We start from the raw sequence: 20,842 nt of genomic DNA on the forward strand, positions 1-20,842 counted from the left end.
CCATTGGTGTGAGGGCAGCCATGGGAGGCTGCGGTCTTCTGGGAGTCAAGCGGGCCGCGCTCCCGCGGGGCTGGAGGCGCCGAGACCGAGGAGGGTGTGGAAAAGGACTGCTGGCCCCGCCCTCAGCGCCTACGCTCCCCAGGCCGGCGCTTCCTCGTCCGAGGAGCACGCCTCCACCGCGGCCGGCTCCCGGACCTCCTTCAGGCTCCAGCTTTCCCCGCCGCCCACGAGGAGCCCGGGGAGGCGAAGCGGGGCGCAGGCGTCACTAGCCCACCCTTCCCACGCCTCTTCCGGCCCGAGACCGCCCCGGCAGGCATGGGCGACAAGATCCGGCTGCCCTTCCCGGGGGTCCTCTGGGCCGCTCTGCTGCTGCCCGCGGCGGCCGGCTTCACGCCCTCCTTGGACAGCGACTTCACGTTCACCCTTCCCGCCGGCCAGAAGGAGTGTTTCTACCAGCCCATGCCCCTGAAGGCCTCGCTGGAGATCGAGTACCAAGTAGGTGCAGAGGGCAGCCAGCCTCCTTCCGTTCGCCCCGCCGCACGTCGTCGCCTCTCACCGGCGTAGGAAGCCGGGGAGCCGCGGGGGGTGAGGCGAGGGCCGCGGGGGGAGCCGGGCAGCTCTGCGCAGGCGCGGAGGCGAGGTCCTGGCCGCGCCGGGGACCGGGAAGTTAGGCGGGACCTAGAATCGACTCCCGCCCTCTCCCCTTTCCTCCGGTCGGAAGGAGGCCAGCCCCGGTGATGTCGGCGGTTTTTCTTTGTGTTTTATAATTCACCTGAGGTTTTTCTAGCCAGTACACGCTCCAGTACGGCGGATTTCACAATACAGGTCTAATACACGTTCTTCTTAATCATTGGACGAGACGATGACACTTTTTTAATCACTTCCACCATCCTCACCCAAATCCGGCTTTGTGAGTCTACGCTGTCATTACTTCTTCAAGGATTTTTGAATTGTGACCCTGTGATTTTTCACTAAATCTTATTTGAGGATATTTTGAAAGGAGTTACTGATGTGTTTAATGGTACATTGCCTTCTCCGTTATATAACCATCATTTAAAAACCAAATAGGATCTAATTGTTTATTAGAACTTTATAACTTTTCGTCAGCATTCTAAGCGTTTCTCCCATATTGTTTTCTTTTTAGTGTCTACATAATGTTACAGGGAGTTACCTTAATCTATGTAGTCATTCTGGTAGAGGGTACTTTCTTAGGAGAAATCTTGTTAGCTCCAGTACAGCTGATTTCGATGTTTCTAGGTAGCACTGGAAAAAAAAAAACAAAAAAAAAAAACAGCAGCCTTGGTGTAGTTCATCTTTCAATTTTTATACAGGCTACCTAATTTTTAATGTTAATTTTCTATGGTTGATATAGAGAATCTTTCAGTAACAGATATTGTCACATGTAGAGTTTTTAAAAGTTATTTAGAATTTTCATCAGAAGGAACTTTAGAATTAGATTATTTATATATAGATGTATAAGGTAGGCATAGAGAGTAAAGTATCTAAAGTCACATAGTTAGCAAAACGGGCTGGAACTCAACATTTCTTGATTTCCAGTCCAGTTGAAAAGTTAATTTACTGAACTTTACATGTTACCCTGTGCCAGTAACGAGTGAATGGAGGCACGGACACAGGGGAGGGGACAAAAGAAAGATCCCTTTTCAAGGATCTTAATATTTAAGGGTTACTGGTTCATAAACAAGTAGTATCAATAAGGTATGGTATAGCTGCTGTGGGAGGAGGGCTTCTTCTCTGGGGTTTCAGAAAAGGTTTCCTGAAGAAGAATAAATTTGAATTTAGAAAGATGCTTAAGTGAAGCAGGAATGCAAGAAAGAAGGGGCATTTCAAGAAAAGGAACAGAAGGAAGAGAGAGTTCTGAAAATGCATAGTGTGAGTGTTTTAGCAGTGGGCAATATGTAGTGGACACTACAAGTGTTGAGTTTTTGTTGGACCTTTAAGACTGTAAAGTCTAGGGTGGGAGTAGAAGAAAAAGGTTGAAGAGGTTAGGAGGCTAGATCATGGCTCATAAATCTTAAGCTTGTGCACCATACTAAGTAGCTTTGACCTTGTTCTACATAAGGGCCATTGAGGATTAGGCAGCGTGCTAACAGTAAAAAATGTTTTACAGTTGGAGGATAGATTTAAGGAGCAGTGTTAGAGGTAAGGAAACCAACTATGGGGTTAGATAAATAGTCTAGATGAGAAAACAATTTTAATGTTCAAAATTCATCAGTATTTAACAAAGCATTGGGAAAGAAATCTATTTTAAACTATTGACCTCTTACAATTAAGAGCCCCAACTGTAGAGAAAAAATGCCTGCGTTGAAATCCTGTCTCTTAACTGTTAGCTTGAATAAGTTTCTTAACTCCACACTTGTGTAGAGATAATGGTTAAGAGTTGATTTGAAACTGTGAGCTAACAAGTGTTCATCCACCATCCCTGACACATAGTAAATATTCAATAAATGTTAGATTTTTTTGCATTTATACTTACAGAGTTACCTAGCTGGTATCATCTAGGTTTATACTTTGCACCTTTAATCACTCTTTGAAAGACTTTTCCACTAAACCATTCTACTTAAATTGTTTAAATTTAAATGTTTTGATTGAGGAGAGAAGTAAAATCATTAAATGTCTGTAGTCCTAGACAGTGTTGGAAGGGTTTGTAGGATAGAGATCATCTTCAGTTCTTTGTTTGCATTTTCTGACTCCATGATTATCCACTAACTACAAGCTACTGGGTTTTGTCTTAGTTTTTTTTTTGTTGTTGTTGTTGTTATTGTTGTTGTTGTTGTTGCTATTTCTTGGGCCGCTCCCGCGGCATATGGAGGTTCCCAGGCTAGGGGTTGAATCGGAGCTGTAGCCACCGGCCTACGCCAGAGCCACAGCAACGCGGGATCCGAGCCGCGTCTGCAACCTACACCACAGCTCACGGCAACGCCAGATCGTTAACCCACTGAGCAAGGCCGGGGACCGAACCCGCAACCTCATGGTTCCTAGTTGGATTCGTTAACCACTGTGCCACGACGGGAACTCCTTGTCTTAGTTTTTAAAATGTCAAGGAGGGAGTTCCCGTCATGGCTCAGTGGTAATGAACCCGACTAGTATCCGTGAGGACTTGGGTTTGCTCCCTGGCTCTGCTCAGTGGATTAAGGATCTGGCATTGCCATGAGCTGCAGGGGGGGTGGCAGATGTCTCGGGTCCCAGTTGTTGTGGCTGTGTCCTAGGCTGGCTGCTGCAGCTCCAATTCAACCCCTAGCCTGGAAATGACCATATGCTGCAGGTGTGGCCCTGAAATTTAAAAAAAAAAAAAAAAAATGTCAGGTGACAGACATTCTACACATGGCTTACTGTAACATATGGAAAAAATTTAACTGTTTCTACCTTTTCAGGTTTAGAAGGACACTTTTAGGGTAATTGACCAGTCTCACTTTATATTAAGTTCTTGAAATTTTTAAATGTCAGTACATACATCTTGAGAATAAAATAGATCATTCTTGTAAAATTTTGAATCATTATTGAGTGCTTAATTTATGTAAGCTTTATGCTACGTACTGTGGATATAATGGTGAGTAAAAGTATAGTCTGTGAACTCATGCAGTCTTAATAAGGGGATAGACATATTAATCAGACTAATATACAGATAAATGTGAAATTAGAACTCTAATAAGTGCCATGAGGCTAAGTGCCTTAGCTATGAGAGTGTTTAAAAGGAGGACTCGATTTCAGGAATTGAGAGAAGAGTCCCCAGAGTGGATTTCAGAGGCAGGAGAACCGGGCTGACTAGGGATAAGAGGGTGAGTGGAACAAGGTGACGGGTAAAGAGAACAGCATGTGGCAGTCTGAGGCTTTGAGGAAGCACCCCAAGAACACCTCTGAGGAACTGAAAAACTTTAGTAAATGCAATTTTTTTTTTTTTTAACTTGAAAACTTTGAAGACATGGCTCCATTGTGGGTTTTTGCATCCAGTGAATATGTAAGAATACTGATGCCCATTCCAGTTCTTGTTATTTTGTAGTTCTCTACTACTTCCCTTTGGAAGTTTCTCAGTTGTTCTTTTCACATCCTTTGGAAAAGTCGGTAGGATTTTTTTTTTTAATTTATTTATTTTGTCTTTTTCTAGGGCCACACCCGTGGCATATGGAGGTTCCCAGGCTAGGGGTCTAATTGGAACTATAGCCACTGGCCTTCGCCACAGCCACAGCCACGCGGGATCTGAGCCGCGTCTGTGACCTATACCACAGCTCGTGGCAACGCAGATCCTTAACCCACAGCGCGAGGCCAGGGATCGAACCTACAACTTCATGGTTCCTAGTCGGATTCGTTAACTGCCGAGCCATGACGGGAACTCCTCTGGTAGGATTTTTAGATCTTTTTTCTTTTAGCCTGCTTCACATGTATTAGACTCAGTCTAAAGATTTTTATCTTTTGAAGCAGGACTTTTTAGCCTCTTACTTGGTAACTTCTCTTGTTTTTCTTGGTTCTTTTTGAAGTGCTCATTAGGTAGATATTTGAAATCTTTAGCTCTGTCCTTTATAAAGGTCTTAGCATCCCCCAGACTTTTCGTCAATACTTTTTCACCTTGTGCTGAGAATTCCTTGGCTCCTTCTCATTCTCTGATTTTTAGTTTCCATCCATGTCTATTCTGGTTTTATTGTTATTACTTTTTTTTTTTTTTTTTTTTTTTTTTTTGTCTTTTCAGGGCTACACCTGCAGCACATGGAGGTCCCCAGGCCAGGAGTTGAATTGGAGCTGTAGATGCTGGCTTATACCACAGCCACAGCAACACCACATCCAATCCACATCTGTGACCTATACCACAGTTCACAGCAATGCCAGAGCCTTAACCCATTGATCAAGGCCAGGGATCAAACCTACATCCTCATGGATACTAGTCAGGTTTATTTCCGCTGACCCACGATGGGAACTCCGTATTACTTTTCTTAAGGCTTTATTTTGGTAATCACATTTTTGGTTTTTCTAAGAACTTTTTCATATCAGCATCTTCATTTTTTATGGATTTTACATTCTAGAATTCCTATGAGGATATGTATTACATTCATCTGAGGAAGCATTTTTAAGTCTGTTTATATTTTTTCAGAATTTGAGCCTCTGAGAAAAACCAATAATGTGAAAAAGAGGACATTAGTTTCAACAAATATTTGGTGTTTCTCTAGTCTATTTTGAGTTTTTTTTGTTTTTTTTTTTTTGTCTTTTTGCCACATCTTGGGCCGCTTCCTGTGGCATATGGAGGTTCCCAGGCTAGGGGTCGAATTGGAGCTGTAGCTGCCGGCCTACGCCACAGCCACAGCAACACGGGATCCAAGCCGCGTCTGCAACTTACACCACAGCTCAGGGAAACGCCGGATCCTTAACCCACTGAGCAAGGCGAGGGATCGAACCCGCAACCTCATGATTCCTAGTCGGATTCGTTAACCACTGCGCCACGACGGGAACTCCCCGAGAATTTTGAGATAAATAGATATTGGTAGCCAGATGTGTTCTTTGCTCAGTGGAATGTCTTCTAGAAACTCCTTACTCTTCAAATCTATTAACAGTTTTTGTGTATTTCCAGGGTTGTTTTGGATTATTTGTATTATTATGTTTTCTTCATTTCACTGGGACTTAAAGGAGAAAAAGAATTATGTATTTAGCCAGCCATTTGAAACCAGTTCTGTTGATCAGTAAGTAGAGCACAGGAATAGGGTAATCTTCTGTATCGTTTCATTAGTGCCACCAAGTAAAATAAAATGGAGTTGCATAAGAAAAAGAGTGGCCACGGGAGGCGGATTGCTGACCTCGAGTTCTGACCACATCCACTTATTTACTCTCTCCTTAGTCAGCCTTCTCTGTGCCTCAGTTTTTTGTGGCGTTTTCTGGTTGTGTTTTCTTTGGTGGGGGTGTTTGTTTTGGTTTTGTTGCTAAAATGAGAACAATAATAGGACCTACCTTTTAGAGTTGTTGTGAGGAATAAATTAATCCACATAAAGCACTTAAAACAACGTATGGCATAAACTAATCGTTAGCTGCCATCACCACCATTAGGACATTTTGAGATTGTAAAGGAACAGATTGTATTCTTTGGCCAACAAGTAAGTAGTCTACTTGAAATATATAGTTCACAGGGGGAAAGAGTAGATGATGAGTTAAAGAAGTCAGTTGAAATCAGATCCTAGAGGCCTTGAGTTCCAGGCTTGGAAGTAACTATTGTTTTATTGAGGAGGAAGCAAACTCAGAAAAATTACAAAGCATGCCCTAATTTCCCAAGAAAAAGGATCTACTGATTGAACTCCCTTTTGTATTTCTTTCTACTCTCCAGGGCTTCTCGATGAAGGCACTGTTTTAGGAAGATTATTTCAGTAATACTCATAAGGCCTAAATTTAAGTGATGGCAGCAGGAACTGGCCAAATGGTCTTGCTGCTCCTTTCTAACCCTAACATGAGTATCTTAAGACTTTACCTCCCCTCCTCCCAGGTTTAGAGATGAAATCTTTTCATCATATTATCTACTTAATGTAACTTTTTATTTTCAGAATTTGTAAATTGTGTTCTCTTCTGTGCCTTTCTACAGGTTTTAGATGGAGCAGGATTAGATATTGATTTCCACCTTGCCTCTCCAGAAGGAAGAACGTTAGTTTTTGAGCAAAGAAAATCAGATGGAGTTCACACGTGAGTAGTCTCCGTCTAAATGATGCGATACCAGCGGGCGATCTCCAGAGCAGGGAAATTGAGCACATTTGATACTAAATATTAATATTAAATGCTTCTATATGAACATCTTAAATGGTTCTTAATGGTCTTTTTTTTTCTTTCCCTTTTTTGGCCGCCCTGTAGCATATGGAGTCCCTAGACCAGGAATCCGATCCCAGCAGCAGTTGAGACCTACACTACAGCTGCTGCAGCGCTGGGTCCTTTAACCCACTGTGCAGGGCCAGAAACTGAGCCTGTGACCTGGCACTGTAGAGATGCCGCCAGTCCCACTGCATCACAGCGGGAACTCCAGATAGTGGCCCCTCTTAAATTAAAACATCTTCCATTAACCTTTACCTTTTTATTTAGGCATTTTCTTTTGATAGTCACTAAATTTTTTTTTTGCTTTGGTTAGTGTGATGAGTATCTCCTAAGATACTACATTCAATCTATTGTGGCATTTTAAACCTACCTTTCTGAATAGCGTAGGTTTTTTTCCATTTTAACTATAAATTACTGTTCCGGGTATGTATCTTAAAAGTTTCTTGAGCTGCTGGCTATATCATTTTTGCCCACTGTTTTCTTTCATGAAACAACAGTACAACACATCTTTGTGTATAAATTTTTATTTTACTTAACCTCATTCTTTTTATATAACTATAAGTCCTGCAAGTAAAAGATCTGACTATAGGAAACTATATAGAAAGGAAACACTTTCTATAACTTTTTGAGTTTAGAGTTTGATGAAGGGCCATATATTGTCCTTTTATATCTCAGTTCTCTTTATTCATATCTCACTGCTATTTCCCTATTCCATTCTATGATTTTATTATAATGCTTTCTTTCCTCAGTATTGCTATTGTGTTTAAACTATGAGCTTATAGGTATAAGAAGGACAAATATGAAGTGTTAATATTTGCCATAAACTAGACCTTGCATTTTATATACTTCTAAATTAATCATTCCAACCCACTGTGAGAAAGATTCTTTGATTTCCCAATTCCCATTTTACAGACAAGGAGGCTCAGAGAAGTTAAATAAGTCTGCAGGGATACATATTTATTAAGAGGAGGAGGCAAGAAGAACCAAAATTCTTGCTTTCTACCCTATGATGCTTAGAACATCCCTGACACATAGCCCTATGTAAGTACTAGCTATTATGATAATCATTGGCCTTCATTAAAGCACCTGGCATGTCATTGATACGTAGGAAATACTGACTACATGTATAAGTGAATGAGGGGGGCAAAATATCTCAACCATAAATTTTTAAGATATTCATTTCAAAGTAGTTTTGAAAATGGTGTTTTATCTATGTAGGGCTCAAAAAAGTTGCATAAACTGATAAAATCAGAGGTGGTAATTTTAAGAGTTCCTGTTGTGGCACAGTGGACACGAATCCAACTAGGAAATATGAGCTTGTGGGTTTGATCCCTGGCCTTGCTCAGTGGGTTAAGGATCCGACATTGCCATGAGCTGTGGTGTAGGTCGCAGATGTGGCTCAGATCCTGCGTTGCTGTGGCATAGGCTGGCAGCTGTAGCTCTGATTCAACCCCTAGCCTGGGAACTTCCATACGCTGCAGGTGCAGCCCTAAAAAGCAAAAAAAAAGAAGTGGTAATTTTAAAAGTCAGTTGAGACTGATATACTTGGAATTAACTTTGCTTTCATTTTGATGGACTTTCTGAACAAGAACTAAAAACATAGTTCATCTTTACATTTCAAAATATTAGAAAATATATAGGATTTTGGAGTTCCTGCTGTGGCACAGTGCTTTAAGAATCCACCTGCAGTGGCTTTAATCTCTGTGAAGGCACGGATTAACCCAGCATTAACCCAGCGCACTGGGTTAAAGGATCTGGCATTGCCACAGCTGCATTGTAGGTTGCAGCTGGGGCCCAGTTCAATCCCTGGCCTGGGAACTTTCATATGCCACAAGTGTGGCCATTAAAAAAAGAAAGAAAGGAGGAGGGAAAAGAAAAGCAGATGTATAGAATTTCTCTCAATATTCTGCTTTCATTTAGAGAAAAATTAAAATTAAGCTGGGGAGAAGATATCTTATTGCTTTCTTTTCTCTCTCATTAAGCCATTGGGATGAATGAGTGAGTTCATAAGAGTTCACATTTATTGAGTTCTTTTTGATGTGTCAGGTCACTGTTCTAAGCATGTTAAATGTATCAATTTGTTTTTCTTCCCCACAGTCCTATGAGGTCCATAATATTATTATCATTTTACCAGTGAAGAAATTGAGGAATAGAGCAGTTAAGTAAGTTATACAGCTAATAAACAGCAAAGCCAGGATTTAAAACCAGTCAGTCCAGGAGTTCCCACTGTGGCTTAGTGGGTTGAGAATCCAACTACAACAGTTCTGGTTGCTGCAGAGGCACAGGTTCAATCCCCAGCCCAGTGCAGTGGGTTAAAGGATCTTGTATAGGTTGCAGCTATGGCTCAGATTCAATCCCTGACCCAAGAACTTCAATATGCCATAGTACAGCCACAAAAATAAATAAATCAGTTAATTAAATAGAATAAGACCAGTCAGTTCAACTCACTCTTCTTCTTTTTTTTTTTTTTTTTTTTTCTTTTTTTTTGGCTGCACCTACAGCATGTGGAAGATCCCAGGCCAGGGATGGAATCTGAGCTGGAGCTGCAGCCTATACCACAGCTGCAGAAGCACTGGATCCTTAACCCAGTATGCTGGGGTTAAGGTCAAACCAGCTTCTCCACAGAAATAGGCTGGATCATTAACTCACTGTGTCACAGCAGGAACTCCCAAACTCACTCTTTTTATTTTTCTTTACTTTATACTTATTTTTTACTTGTCTTTTTGTGGCTACAGCTGCAGCTGTGGTTTGACTACTAGGAACTTCCATATGCCTCAGGTGCAGCCCTAAAAGGCAAAAAAATTAAAAAAAAAATCTTTGAAACAAATGCTATCCTTCCAGAAATCAGGGTTAGTAAAAATGTTTCCAGACAGAACCTTAAACAGCTTAAGTAATACCTATTTGTCCAGCTCTGCCTGGAATAAGGAGGATTCAAACCATTTTTCTAGGCCACTGAATTAATATCATCCTAACTCACACCAGAACTTACACATTTTGGCTGTGGGTTTAATTGGAGCTGCAGCTGCAGGCCTATGCCACAGCTTGTGGCAATGCCAGATCCATAACCCACTGAATGAAACCAGTGATTGAACCTGTATCCTCAGAGAGACGTCAGGTTTTTAGCCCACTGAGCCACAATGGGAACTCCCTTATGAGCTTTTATTTGTATAATATTTTGTATCATTTGTAGTAATGTTCCTTTCTACTAAAGATAGGCAACAGATTTAGAAAGAGGCTAAAATAGGAATGACTATAAAGTAGTAGACATCTTTTTATATATATACACATGTTAAAGTTCATACATCTGAGTCAATGCTTTTTAAACTTTTTTCATTTTTACTCCTGTTCCCATGTAACCTTTTCAGGCATTTTATTTACTCGCACCTCCCTCCCATGAAATTTTAATACCAAAGATATACTACATGCCATGCCTTTTTTTATTTTACTGTCTATATATATGCTTTATATGTAAAAACAATAGCTACAAAGCTTATGCTTTTTATCCAATACAAGGTTAAGAATGACTAAATAAAGTCAAGTTAAATGAAGACTAAACAAAATTAAGTTAGATTAAAAAGCTATTAATATTAAATTAACTTTATATTTTTAACAATTTTTAATAATTTATTTGCCTGTGTATTGTGCTAATCACATATGCAAATTAGCAATTTATACAACTATGTGAGAATAGCAGTGTAATTAAAAATTTTTTAATCATTCCAAACATTTTTTTAAGAAAAGTAGAATGACTGAAGAAATTATATCAACTTCAAAAAAAGTACTTTTACTGACCTTAACTTTTAACTTTTGCTTGATGTGGGAAAATTATTTCAGCTACTTGATAGTACTTTACATATTTTTGACTTTTCCCCCCAGCATTTGGCATAAGTAGTGAATTAAAATATAAACTAGTTTTATTCAAATTTCCCCTCAAAATACAAAGATTAAAAGATGTATGAAATGTATGAAAGCAGTGTGTAAATTATGAAGGGATATACAAGTATTGGTTATTTTTATTTGTTTATATTTTTATTTATAGTATGTATGTTAAAATCTAATCACATTGTTGAGTAGTTATCTGTTATGTGTAAACAAAAACAGTAAGTCACAAATAAAGGGAAGAAAAAAAAAAGTTTGGCTTAAAAGATGAGGATCACGGAATGCTATAGAAAATAATACAAGCTGCTTCAAAAACTGAAGATCAAACATACGTATCCGCAAGGGAGCCAGTGGCATCAATAGGCATGTGAAGGGCACCTCTTGCCATGAATTCTAGGTCAAGCAGTCACTCAGTAGTCTTCCAGTCACAGCTATCTATTTGCTAGCATTTTGTAGCACTGCTCCTGCACACATTTTGTGTACCTTCTGAGAGCCAGTTGTGATATGCCCAAGAAAACCCAATGAGAAAAAATTAAATACTAAAGAATAAGATTTTGTCAGGTAGGATCTGGCTTTGGTGGGCCACAGAATTATTATATCTAAATTTTTTCACCCAGCTTGAACCAGTTTTCACCACTAGGGGGCAGTATTCCTTCATTGAGAGTGCATAGTCTACATGAATGCTGACCTCCTGAACAGTGGCATTTGGTACTGTGTCAGTGATAGCATTCATCAGAATATAATGGAAAAGTTTCCTCGGGAAATCGCCCACATGTGTTATATTATGAAACAGTCAAGACGTTTTATTTTATTTTGTTCCTGTTAATATTGTCCCCCCCCCATTCATACCAGTGTTTGCTTCAGGCTCCTTGCAAAGGTTAAATGCCTCCTCAAAAGACAAAGGTTTGTCATGATTGAGGAGATTGCAAAGAATACAGACAGGCTCTAGCAGTATTGTAGAAAGATCAGTCAACCTGCGAGTGTAACATAACAGGCTATGTGATTGTGGGCAAGTAACTTAATCTATGTGAACCTTAGTGTACTTGCCGTGACAAGGTCGATTATGAGGCCTGCTTCCAAATATAATAGCCAGGATTAAAAGAGATAAAATATAAGAAAGCAGTGTGTAAATTATGAAGGGGTATTCAAGCATTGGCTGTTTTTATTTATAGTATGTATGCTAACATCGGATCACATTGCTGAGAAGTTCTCTTACAGTTAAAAGAGTTAAGTCAGAAATCAGGGGAAAAAAGATGGAGATTGGCTTAAAAGATGAGAATCACATGTTCAGAAGATTGTAGAAAATAATATAAGCTGCCTCAAAGTTGAAGTGATCCAGCATACTGGAGCTAAGAAACTTCAGAGCCATTTAGAGTAACCTTTGTGAATAGTCACAACAATAACTAGAACACAGTCTGAATTTTATTTTTCTTGACCAGCAGTAGTAAATGTCATTAGCCTAAGCAGTGTTTTGTTTGTTAATGTTTCCCTCCACAAAGAAATTATTAGAAAACTATTTTGGGACTTCCCAGCGTGGCACAACAGGATCAGTGGTATCTCTGCAGTGCCAGGACACAGGCTCAATCCCCACCCCAGCACAGTGGGTTAAAGGATCTGGCAGTACCACAGCTGCAGCTCAGATCCGATGCCTGTCCCAGGAACTCCATATGCCATGGGGCAGCAAAAAAACGAAACAAAACAAAACAAAACAACCTATTTTGGAGTTCCCATTGTGACTTAGCAGGTTAAGGACCTGATGTTATCTTTCTGAGGATACAGTTTTGATCCATGGCCTGGCTCAGTGGGTTAAGGAATCTAGTGTTGCTGTGGCTGTGGTACAGGCTGCAGCTACAGCTCCAATTTGACCCCTGGCCCAGGAACTTCCATTTGCTGCGGGTATGGCAATAAAAAGAAAAAAGGAAGAAAACTATTCTGTTAAAATAACTCTGCACAAGCCAATTATCTTGAATGTGAAGGTTATAAGACCAAGATCAGAAGTTTAGTTGTGAGTGGCATTTTTTTCAGTAAAGGTCATGCCACTGCATTAAGCTCTGGTTCTTACCCACTGAAAACTCACTTTACAGATTAATCTCAACTAAAGGGGAAGTCTGTAGTAATATTCCCGTATCAATTGAACTCATTATAAGTTACTTTTTTTTTTTTTTTTTTTTTGATTTTTAGGGCCACACCCACGGCATGTGAAAATTCCTGGGTTGGGGGTCAAATCTGAGCTGCAGCTGCCAGCCACAGCAACTCCGGATCTGAGCCGCATCTGCAACCTACACCACAGTTCATGGCAATGCCAGATCCTTATCCCACTGAGTGAGGCCAGGGATCGAACCTGCATCCTCTAGTTGGGTTCGTAACCAGTGATCCACAATGGTAATTCCATAAATTACTTTTAATAATGTATAAATATTAAAGTTCGTTCTGAGGTATCACATATCTAGGTTTTTAATCCTGTTATCTTATAAAACTTAGGTCAAACTTATTTGCCACAATTTACTGAGTGAATGCTAAGCATATCTAAGTTGCAAGTACTTGAATATATATTTCCAGGTTGTTGCCTACCCAAGAAATTATAAATTATCTACTAACAGTCTTATCAGTAAGCTGTCCAAGGATTTCCCTTGTGGTGCAGTGAGCTAAGGATCCAGCTTTGTCACTGCAGCGGCCTGGGTCTGGTTGCTGCTATGGCACAGGTTTGATCCCCGGCTGGAGAACTTCTGCATGTAGTGGGCGTGGCCAAGCAAATTTTTTTTAATCTACAAAACTGTCCATTTTTTATAAACCATATTATTTCTTCTCGTTCTTTTTTTTTTTTTTTTTTTTGGTCTTTTTGGTATTTCTTGGTCTTGGGCCGCTCCCGCGGTATATGGAAATTCCCAGGCTAGGGGTCCAATCGGAGCTGTAGCCACCGGCCTACACCAGAGCCACAGCAACGCGGGATCCGAGCCGCGTCTGCAACCTACACCACAGCTCACAGCAACGCCAGATCGTTAACCCACTGAGCAAGGGCAGGGACCGAACCCGCAACCTCATGGTTCCTAGTCGGATTCGCTAACCACTGCGCCATGACAGGAACTCCTCTTTTTCTTTTTTAATGAGACTGACACACTACCTACTGTGCTAATGAGGCACCTCTTTTTTTTTTTTTTTTAACATGGCTGCACTCACAGCATATGGAAATTCCCTAGCCAAGGATTGAATCCAAGTGCACCTGCAGCCTACACCAGATCCTTTAACCCACTGGGCCAGGGATCAAACCTGAACCTCCACAGCAACCCAGGCCACTGCAGTAGATTCTTAACCCCCTGTGCCATAAGGGAAACTCCCTTTTTGGGGGACGGGAGGTGTCTTTTTAGGGCTGCACCCATGGCACATGGAAGTTCCCAGGCTAGGGATCGAATCGGAGCTGTAGCTACTAGCCTGCACCACAGCCACAGCAACCCAGATCCAAGCTAAGTCTGCAACCTATTACCACCAACTCATGGCAATGCTGGATATTAACCCACTGAGCAAGGCCTGGGATCGAACCTGCGTCCTTGTAGATGCGAGTCAGATTCTTTTCTGCTGAGCTACGATGGAACTCCTATAGTAGTTTTTCCTTTGATCCCAGGTGGAAGTACAGATGACTGAAGACATGTCCTTTTTATAATACAGGATAGAGACTGAGGTTGGTGACTACATGTTCTGCTTTGATAATACATTCAGCACCATTTCTGAGAAGGTGATTTTCTTTGAATTAATCCTGGATAATATGGGAGAACAGGCAGAAGAACAAGAGGACTGGAAGAAGTACATTACTGGCACAGATATGTTGGATATGAAACTGGAAGACATCCTGGTCAGTATGGTCTTTTAATAAAATAATAAAAACTACTACCATCCAGAGACCTTATATGTGATAGGCACTTAGCTATGCATTTTATCTGCATTATTGCATTAATCCTTACCTAACTCTCTGAGGATTATCATCTCCATCTTTCCAGTGAGGAAAATTACGGCTATGGGATATTTGGTAATATTTCTGTCACATAACCAGAGAGGGAGAACTAGTACTTCAACACAGACTCTTATGTTCAAAACTCCCTTGGAACATTCATGAAGAGAAGACTTGTAGCACACTTGCACAAAGAATAAAACTAAGTAATTTGTAGACACTTAGGATGTACAGGCGTTTTTTTTTCCCCCATAGCATACTTTTATGAGATGAAATATGAAATTATTTGATTGACTAATTTTGGGAACACTGTTAGCATTACTCAGATCAGACCTTGGAGGAGTTACCAGAAACCAGACTACACTCAGGAGTAAAAACATTTATCAGATTATGGTTTCCTTGTTTGAATTGCTTTATGCTTTATCATAAATATGCGTAACAAAATGTGCATTATAAGAACCTATTTGCTAATAATAGTACTGCCAGTGATGGGGAGAAAGATCATTATGCTTTGGCCCTAGCTAGATGTAATCAAATGATAGAATTTACTCAGTGACACTTGTAAATAACATATATATCTGTATTACCAGAACTTGCTGCATAAAAAATGAGCTTATTCCAAATTTGAAACTATACAACTAATACTTTTATACCGGAACTTTTGTTTGTTTGTTTTTGCCGTTTCTTGCGCCGCTCCCACACCATATGGTGGTTCCCAGGCTAGGGGTCGAATCAGAGCTGTAGTCGCCGGCCTACACCACAGCCACAGCAGCGTGGGATCCAAGCTGCGTCTGCAACCTACACCACAGCTCACGGTAACGCCAGATCCTTGACCCACTGAGCAAGGCCAGGGATCAAACCCACAACCTCATGGTTCCTAGTCGGATTCATTAACCACTGAGCCATGACGGGAACTCCCAGAACTTTTTTTTAGTAATGTGTTATTTTGATGACTTTGAAATTTCTCAGGAAAGCAGCTATTAAATTATATAAGAGGAGGAATTCGCGTTTGGTGCATTGGGTTATAGATCCGGTGTTGTCACTGCAGCAGCTTGGGTTGCTGCTGTGGCTTGGGTCAGTCCCTGTCCTGGGACCTTCCTTATGTCATTGGCACAACCAAAAAAAAAAAATTACAAAGGAAGAGACATACCGTAAGTCAGTTTGCTCATGAAGTCGCAAAATTAAATGACCATGTTACGATCATGTGAGCCCTCCGAGCCTCAGTTTCCTACCACCCTTGGAGATAATACCTCTAGAGTTGTGAGGATGAAATGTGATACAGCATATATATATATATATGCTTTAAGCAGTGTTTTGCACACAATAAATGCTAGTTTTCTTACCTTTTGGAGAGGTGTTACTATGAATACAAACTGAAAGGATTCAGTTTGGCAAGAGTTTTTACTATGACAGTTTTTTACCTCATCATGATTTCATATGTACACTAAACTTAAGCTGAACTTTAGAACTAGAAGACTTAGTTATCAGCACAGCTTCAACTTCCCTTTTCTTTTTCTTTTATTAAGAACCACACCCAAGGCATATGGAGGTTCCCAGGCTAGGGGTCCAATCGGAGCTGTAGCTGCCAGCCTACACCACAGCCACACAGGATCCAAGCCACATCTATGACCTACATGACAGCAACACCAGATCCTTAACCCACTGAGCAAGGCCAGGGTTCAAACCTGCATCCTCATGGATACTAGTTGAGTTTGTTATCCACTGAGCCGTGATGGGGAACTCCTGCCCCTTTTCCCTTTCGTTCCATTTTACAGGTTTGGATGTGATGCATCAATAGTTCCACTACTACTCTAGTCTTCTTCCCATTCATTTTTTAAAATCTCACTCATATTAATATATTCTTCCATTTTAAATTTATATTGCCCAACAAGAGCAAAATAAAAGTAGTTGTAAATTTTATTAGTATTTCACTACATTCTCAAGAGACTGACTTCATTCACAATTAAATAACCAGAAAGTTCAGATTTAAATATGGCTTAAAACACTTAAGTCTTTCTGAAAGAAAAACAGAATGTTTTTGAAGAGGGTTTCCATTTACCACACCTCCAAAAAATTTTATCCCAGCAGCAAACTTGAATAAATTTCATGCTTGACTGTCATCGTCATGATATTGAAGAGAGCTATGCATCATCTTTCTATTTGCAGATCTGAATCCCCTATTTTTCTGGAAAATATTTGCATTACTAGGTTACCACTGCTTTACAGATAAGCTCACATGATATTATTACACTTTGTTATTTTGTAAGTTTAGCAGAGCAGTCTGAAATTTTGTGTATAGTTTTTACATTTAAATGAGGATTTTAAGCAAAGCGACTATTGAGGAAAATGTTTCTAGTATTTTTTTTCTGGTATTTTCTTATTTTTGCCATCATAACTTTGATGTAACCTTTCAAATCTCAGCTTCACCTTATATTCATGTAGACCTTTTACAGTTTTCAAATAACTTCTCACCAAGATCATATTATCAAAATAGTTTTTTTCAGAAGATGTACAACTTAAAATGCATCTTGCTAAGCTTGTTTATTAATGTGATCTGAAACATTTCTGTATTAGAAACATATTTTTTATGGTTTTGAGGGCTAAGAAGATCATGACTATAACATTACTGGCACTGTGCCACTCAGATGTATTTTCATATTACTTATTTTCATTTCACAGTAGCTTTGCTCCTTTTTTAACTAATTTAAATGCATCATGACAACTTAGAAACCTTATGTAAACGGTCTTTAGGTAATCAAGCTGTCCATTAATTAAAGTTGTGTTTGGATGTTAAATTAATATCAGTACTGTGAAGCACGTTTTTAAATTAATTTTTATAATAAAATTATTTTATTTATCTCCAGGAATCCATCAACAGTATCAAGTCCAGACTAAGCAAAAGTGGTCATATTCAAACTTTGCTTAGAGCATTTGAAGCTCGTGACCGAAACATACAAGAAAGCAACTTTGATAGAGTTAATTTCTGGTCTATGGTTAATTTAGTGGTAATGGTGGTGGTGTCAGCCATTCAAGTTTATATGCTGAAGAGTCTTTTTGAAGATAAGAGGAAAAGTAGAACTTAAAACTCCAAACTCGAGTACTTCACATTGAAAAAAATGGACAGAAACATGCAATAAACTGTTATAGTCAAGACCATTAATAGTCTTTTCCAGCATTTTCAGGTATTACCATTAAGTGTGAGATAAGTATAATTTTAATGTGAAAGGAAAGTCTTTACTTTCATCTGTGCAAGTAATCTTACTGTTCAGTTGTACTTAAGTGTGTAACATTTTGCAGGTACAAATGAATGAAGCCATATTAATTAATGGCAGTTTACTAAGTCTGAAAAAATTTTCAAATGTCATACGTAATTTAAATAAAGGAACTTTGGGAGTTCCCTTATGGCATAGCAGGTTAAGGATCTGGTGCTGTCACTGCAGCAGCTTGGGTCACTGCTACGGCATGGGTTCCCTCCCTGGCCCAAGAACTTCCACATGCCACGGGTTCAACCAAATAAACAAACTTTGGGTCTAAATGGGACACTGAACAGTATTTTTAAAAGATTCTGTTACTGAGAAGTTTCTTGAAGTTTCTTTGTAAATGTGGCAGTTACAAATTGTAGAAGTTTTCAATATATTGTTACAAATCATCTGAGAATGACCCAATCATGGATATCTTTAGAAAACATTCAGCTTTTCTCTTTTGCATATGTATTTCCTATAATGTAAATAGAAGCATAGACATCAAAAATAGATTTTTATAGCCGAATATCTTTCATTTTAAAATACTAGCAAAAAGGACTAGTTTTATATACTTAGCCTGTATTCCCCAAAGCTGACATTTTTAATAATTCTTAAAAATGCTAAGTCATACTAAAATTAGGACTGATTTTCTCTTTGAAGAATAAAGATTGCTCTGTCTCCATAGGGATACATTTTGTCTAATCTTTAAACTAAGATACAGGATTTTAAAATTAAATATGAGGGGGAGTTACCTTGTTGGCCCAGTGGGTTAAGTATCAGAGTATCTGGCATTGTCACTGCAGCGGCCTGGACTGCTGCTCTGGTGCAGGTTCAGTTGCTGACCTGAGAACTCCTACATGCCACAGGTGCAGCCAGAAAAAAAAAAAATTAAATGTGAGGGAAAATTATTTTTATAATCTCAGCAGCATTATGTTGGTTTTAATGTGTTTACTGACTTGTATCATACATTATCAGCAGCAGTTGTGAAGGAAATACTGCTAAAAGGATCTGGGCCTAATGTAAATAACTATCCCCTTTTCTTGAATTCTCAAAATCAATAAAAAAAAGAATAAAATCAATATAAAAATTAGGGAAGCTTGATAATATCTGATCAAAATAAAGTTTACTTAAACTCTAGGTATCTGGTTGGCTAATCATAGTGATTCAGTCCTCATATAAATCATGAGATTAATTTCCAGTTAACTGGAAAAAACTATGGGTTTTTTACAATTGCTTTATTCTGTTTTGAATTATCTTTTATAAGTATTCAGGTAAATTTTACAAAATATAAGCCCTACTGGCAATATATATATATATACACACACACACACACAGTGTTTATTACAATTTTCACAAAATGACCTGATTATTTATTGACATTCAAGTAAGGATTAGAAACCCACAGCATTCCAAGTCTAAACACTCAGTAGGTGAATAACTCTTTAGTTATCTGCCATCCTACCTTACTTAAGTACTAGTAATTCACCTACGTTATGAATTAAATAGAATTTTTAGAGTATACCCACTTGTAATACTGTTTATGACAAATATTAGTTAGAAACAATCAACTTATAAACTTGAGTATAGAACAAGCTCTGTAGGTTAGTATTATTGGAACTTTTTTTTTTTTGGCCACAGCATACAGCTGCTTGATGTGGGAATCTCAGTTCCCAGACCAGCGATTGAACCTGGGTAGGTCAATACTGCTGGAATTCTTATTAAACAATAATGATATCCAGAGACAATGGTTTCATTTAATTTACTCAGGAGTGGTACAAAAAAATGTATTTCCCAGAGTTCCAGTTGTGGCTTAGTGGGTAGACCCAGTATTGTCTCTGTGAGGATGCAGGTTTGATCCCTGGCCTTACTTAGTGGGTTAAGGATCAGTGTTGCTACAAGCCTGTGGCATAGGTTGCAGATGCGAGTCAGGTCCAGTGTTGCCACCCTGTGGTGTAGGCTGTGGCTGCAGCTGTGATTTGAACCCAAGCCTGGGAACTTCAGTGTGGATGTAAGAAGGGGAAAAAAAGAAAAAAAAGAAGCTTAGATTTCTCTACTCTGAAGCTTTTTAAAAATGAGATAAATGCTATATCCTTAGATGATCAATTAATTAGCCAATGCTTTAAGTTTCCAGGATAACACCTACAACACATGCAAAACAAAAGCCAGTAAGATCAGTCTCTGATTAAGATTATAATTTTTAAATTATTGCCTATGATTTAAGATTTTAAGATTATATGCCTTTTCCCTTCTGATAAATTCATAATGAGAAATAAACTTAGAACTATAGCTAATAAAACAGTACAGATATTAACTACTGCATCTTTTCTATAAAACTGTGATTAAGAATTCTACCTCTTATGTATGGCTGGTTACTATACTGTACTCTGATTCCTTAGTTTTGAATTTGTTACATTGTTTTCTACCTATGATTTGTACCACTGACTTTAAATCTTTGATTCATTAACTTCTTACTATATAATGGCCTTATTTGGAAAGTGAAGAATTTAGGAATATTAAGGACAATTTTATTTTTATAGACAAAGTGAAAAGAGATTATTTAAGAAGCATGTTGCCTGTATTAACCAAAAAAAAAAAAAAACAAAAAAAACTGTAAGCAAAAAACTAAATTCTTTAATATTGTTTAATTAATATTCTATAATATTGTTTATCTGCCTCATACGGTTTTTTTAATGTCAGTATTCAGTTTTGAAATTATGCTAAAATTAAGCTATTTGTCACTTAACAGCTAACAGCTAAGTGACAAATTAAGCTATTTGTCACTTAACATTTTGTCTTTGGTTTTTAATCCTAAAAACTTTTAAAATACTACAATATTTAATGAAGGCCTAGAGTTTTGCTATGATTTGTATTCAGATCATTAATGATTACTATTCTTTCATGTGAATGTCAAGACATAGAGGATAAGTAAGTGGTTGAAATCGCATTGAAATAAATTATAAACTGAAATGTAATTTTAGGTTTATTT

The 20,842-nt window shown here is 38.8% G+C and overlaps 2 protein-coding genes across 2 annotated transcripts in view; one reads left to right on the forward strand and one right to left on the reverse strand.

Annotated features, from left to right (window-relative positions):
* CCDC18 (coiled-coil domain containing 18) overlaps positions 1-616 on the reverse strand; it is a 172,711-nt gene extending 172,095 nt beyond the window's left edge. The window contains exon 1 of the mRNA XM_021090190.1: positions 493-616. The gene's annotated coding sequence lies outside the window, so the exon portion shown is untranslated. The remainder of the gene's footprint in view (positions 1-492) is intronic.
* Positions 150-17,770, forward strand: TMED5 (transmembrane p24 trafficking protein 5). The gene is made up of 4 exons (NM_001243695.1): positions 150-495; positions 6,572-6,669; positions 14,335-14,518; positions 17,479-17,770. Exons 1-4 carry the CDS (start codon positions 316-318, stop codon positions 17,695-17,697), a joined length of 681 nt encoding a protein of 226 aa, NP_001230624.1. The 5' UTR covers positions 150-315; the 3' UTR covers positions 17,698-17,770.

Source organism: Sus scrofa, chromosome 4 (genome assembly GCF_000003025.6).
Source record: "Sus scrofa isolate TJ Tabasco breed Duroc chromosome 4, Sscrofa11.1, whole genome shotgun sequence".
In the NCBI taxonomy this organism is placed as follows: Eukaryota; Metazoa; Chordata; class Mammalia; order Artiodactyla; family Suidae; genus Sus; species Sus scrofa.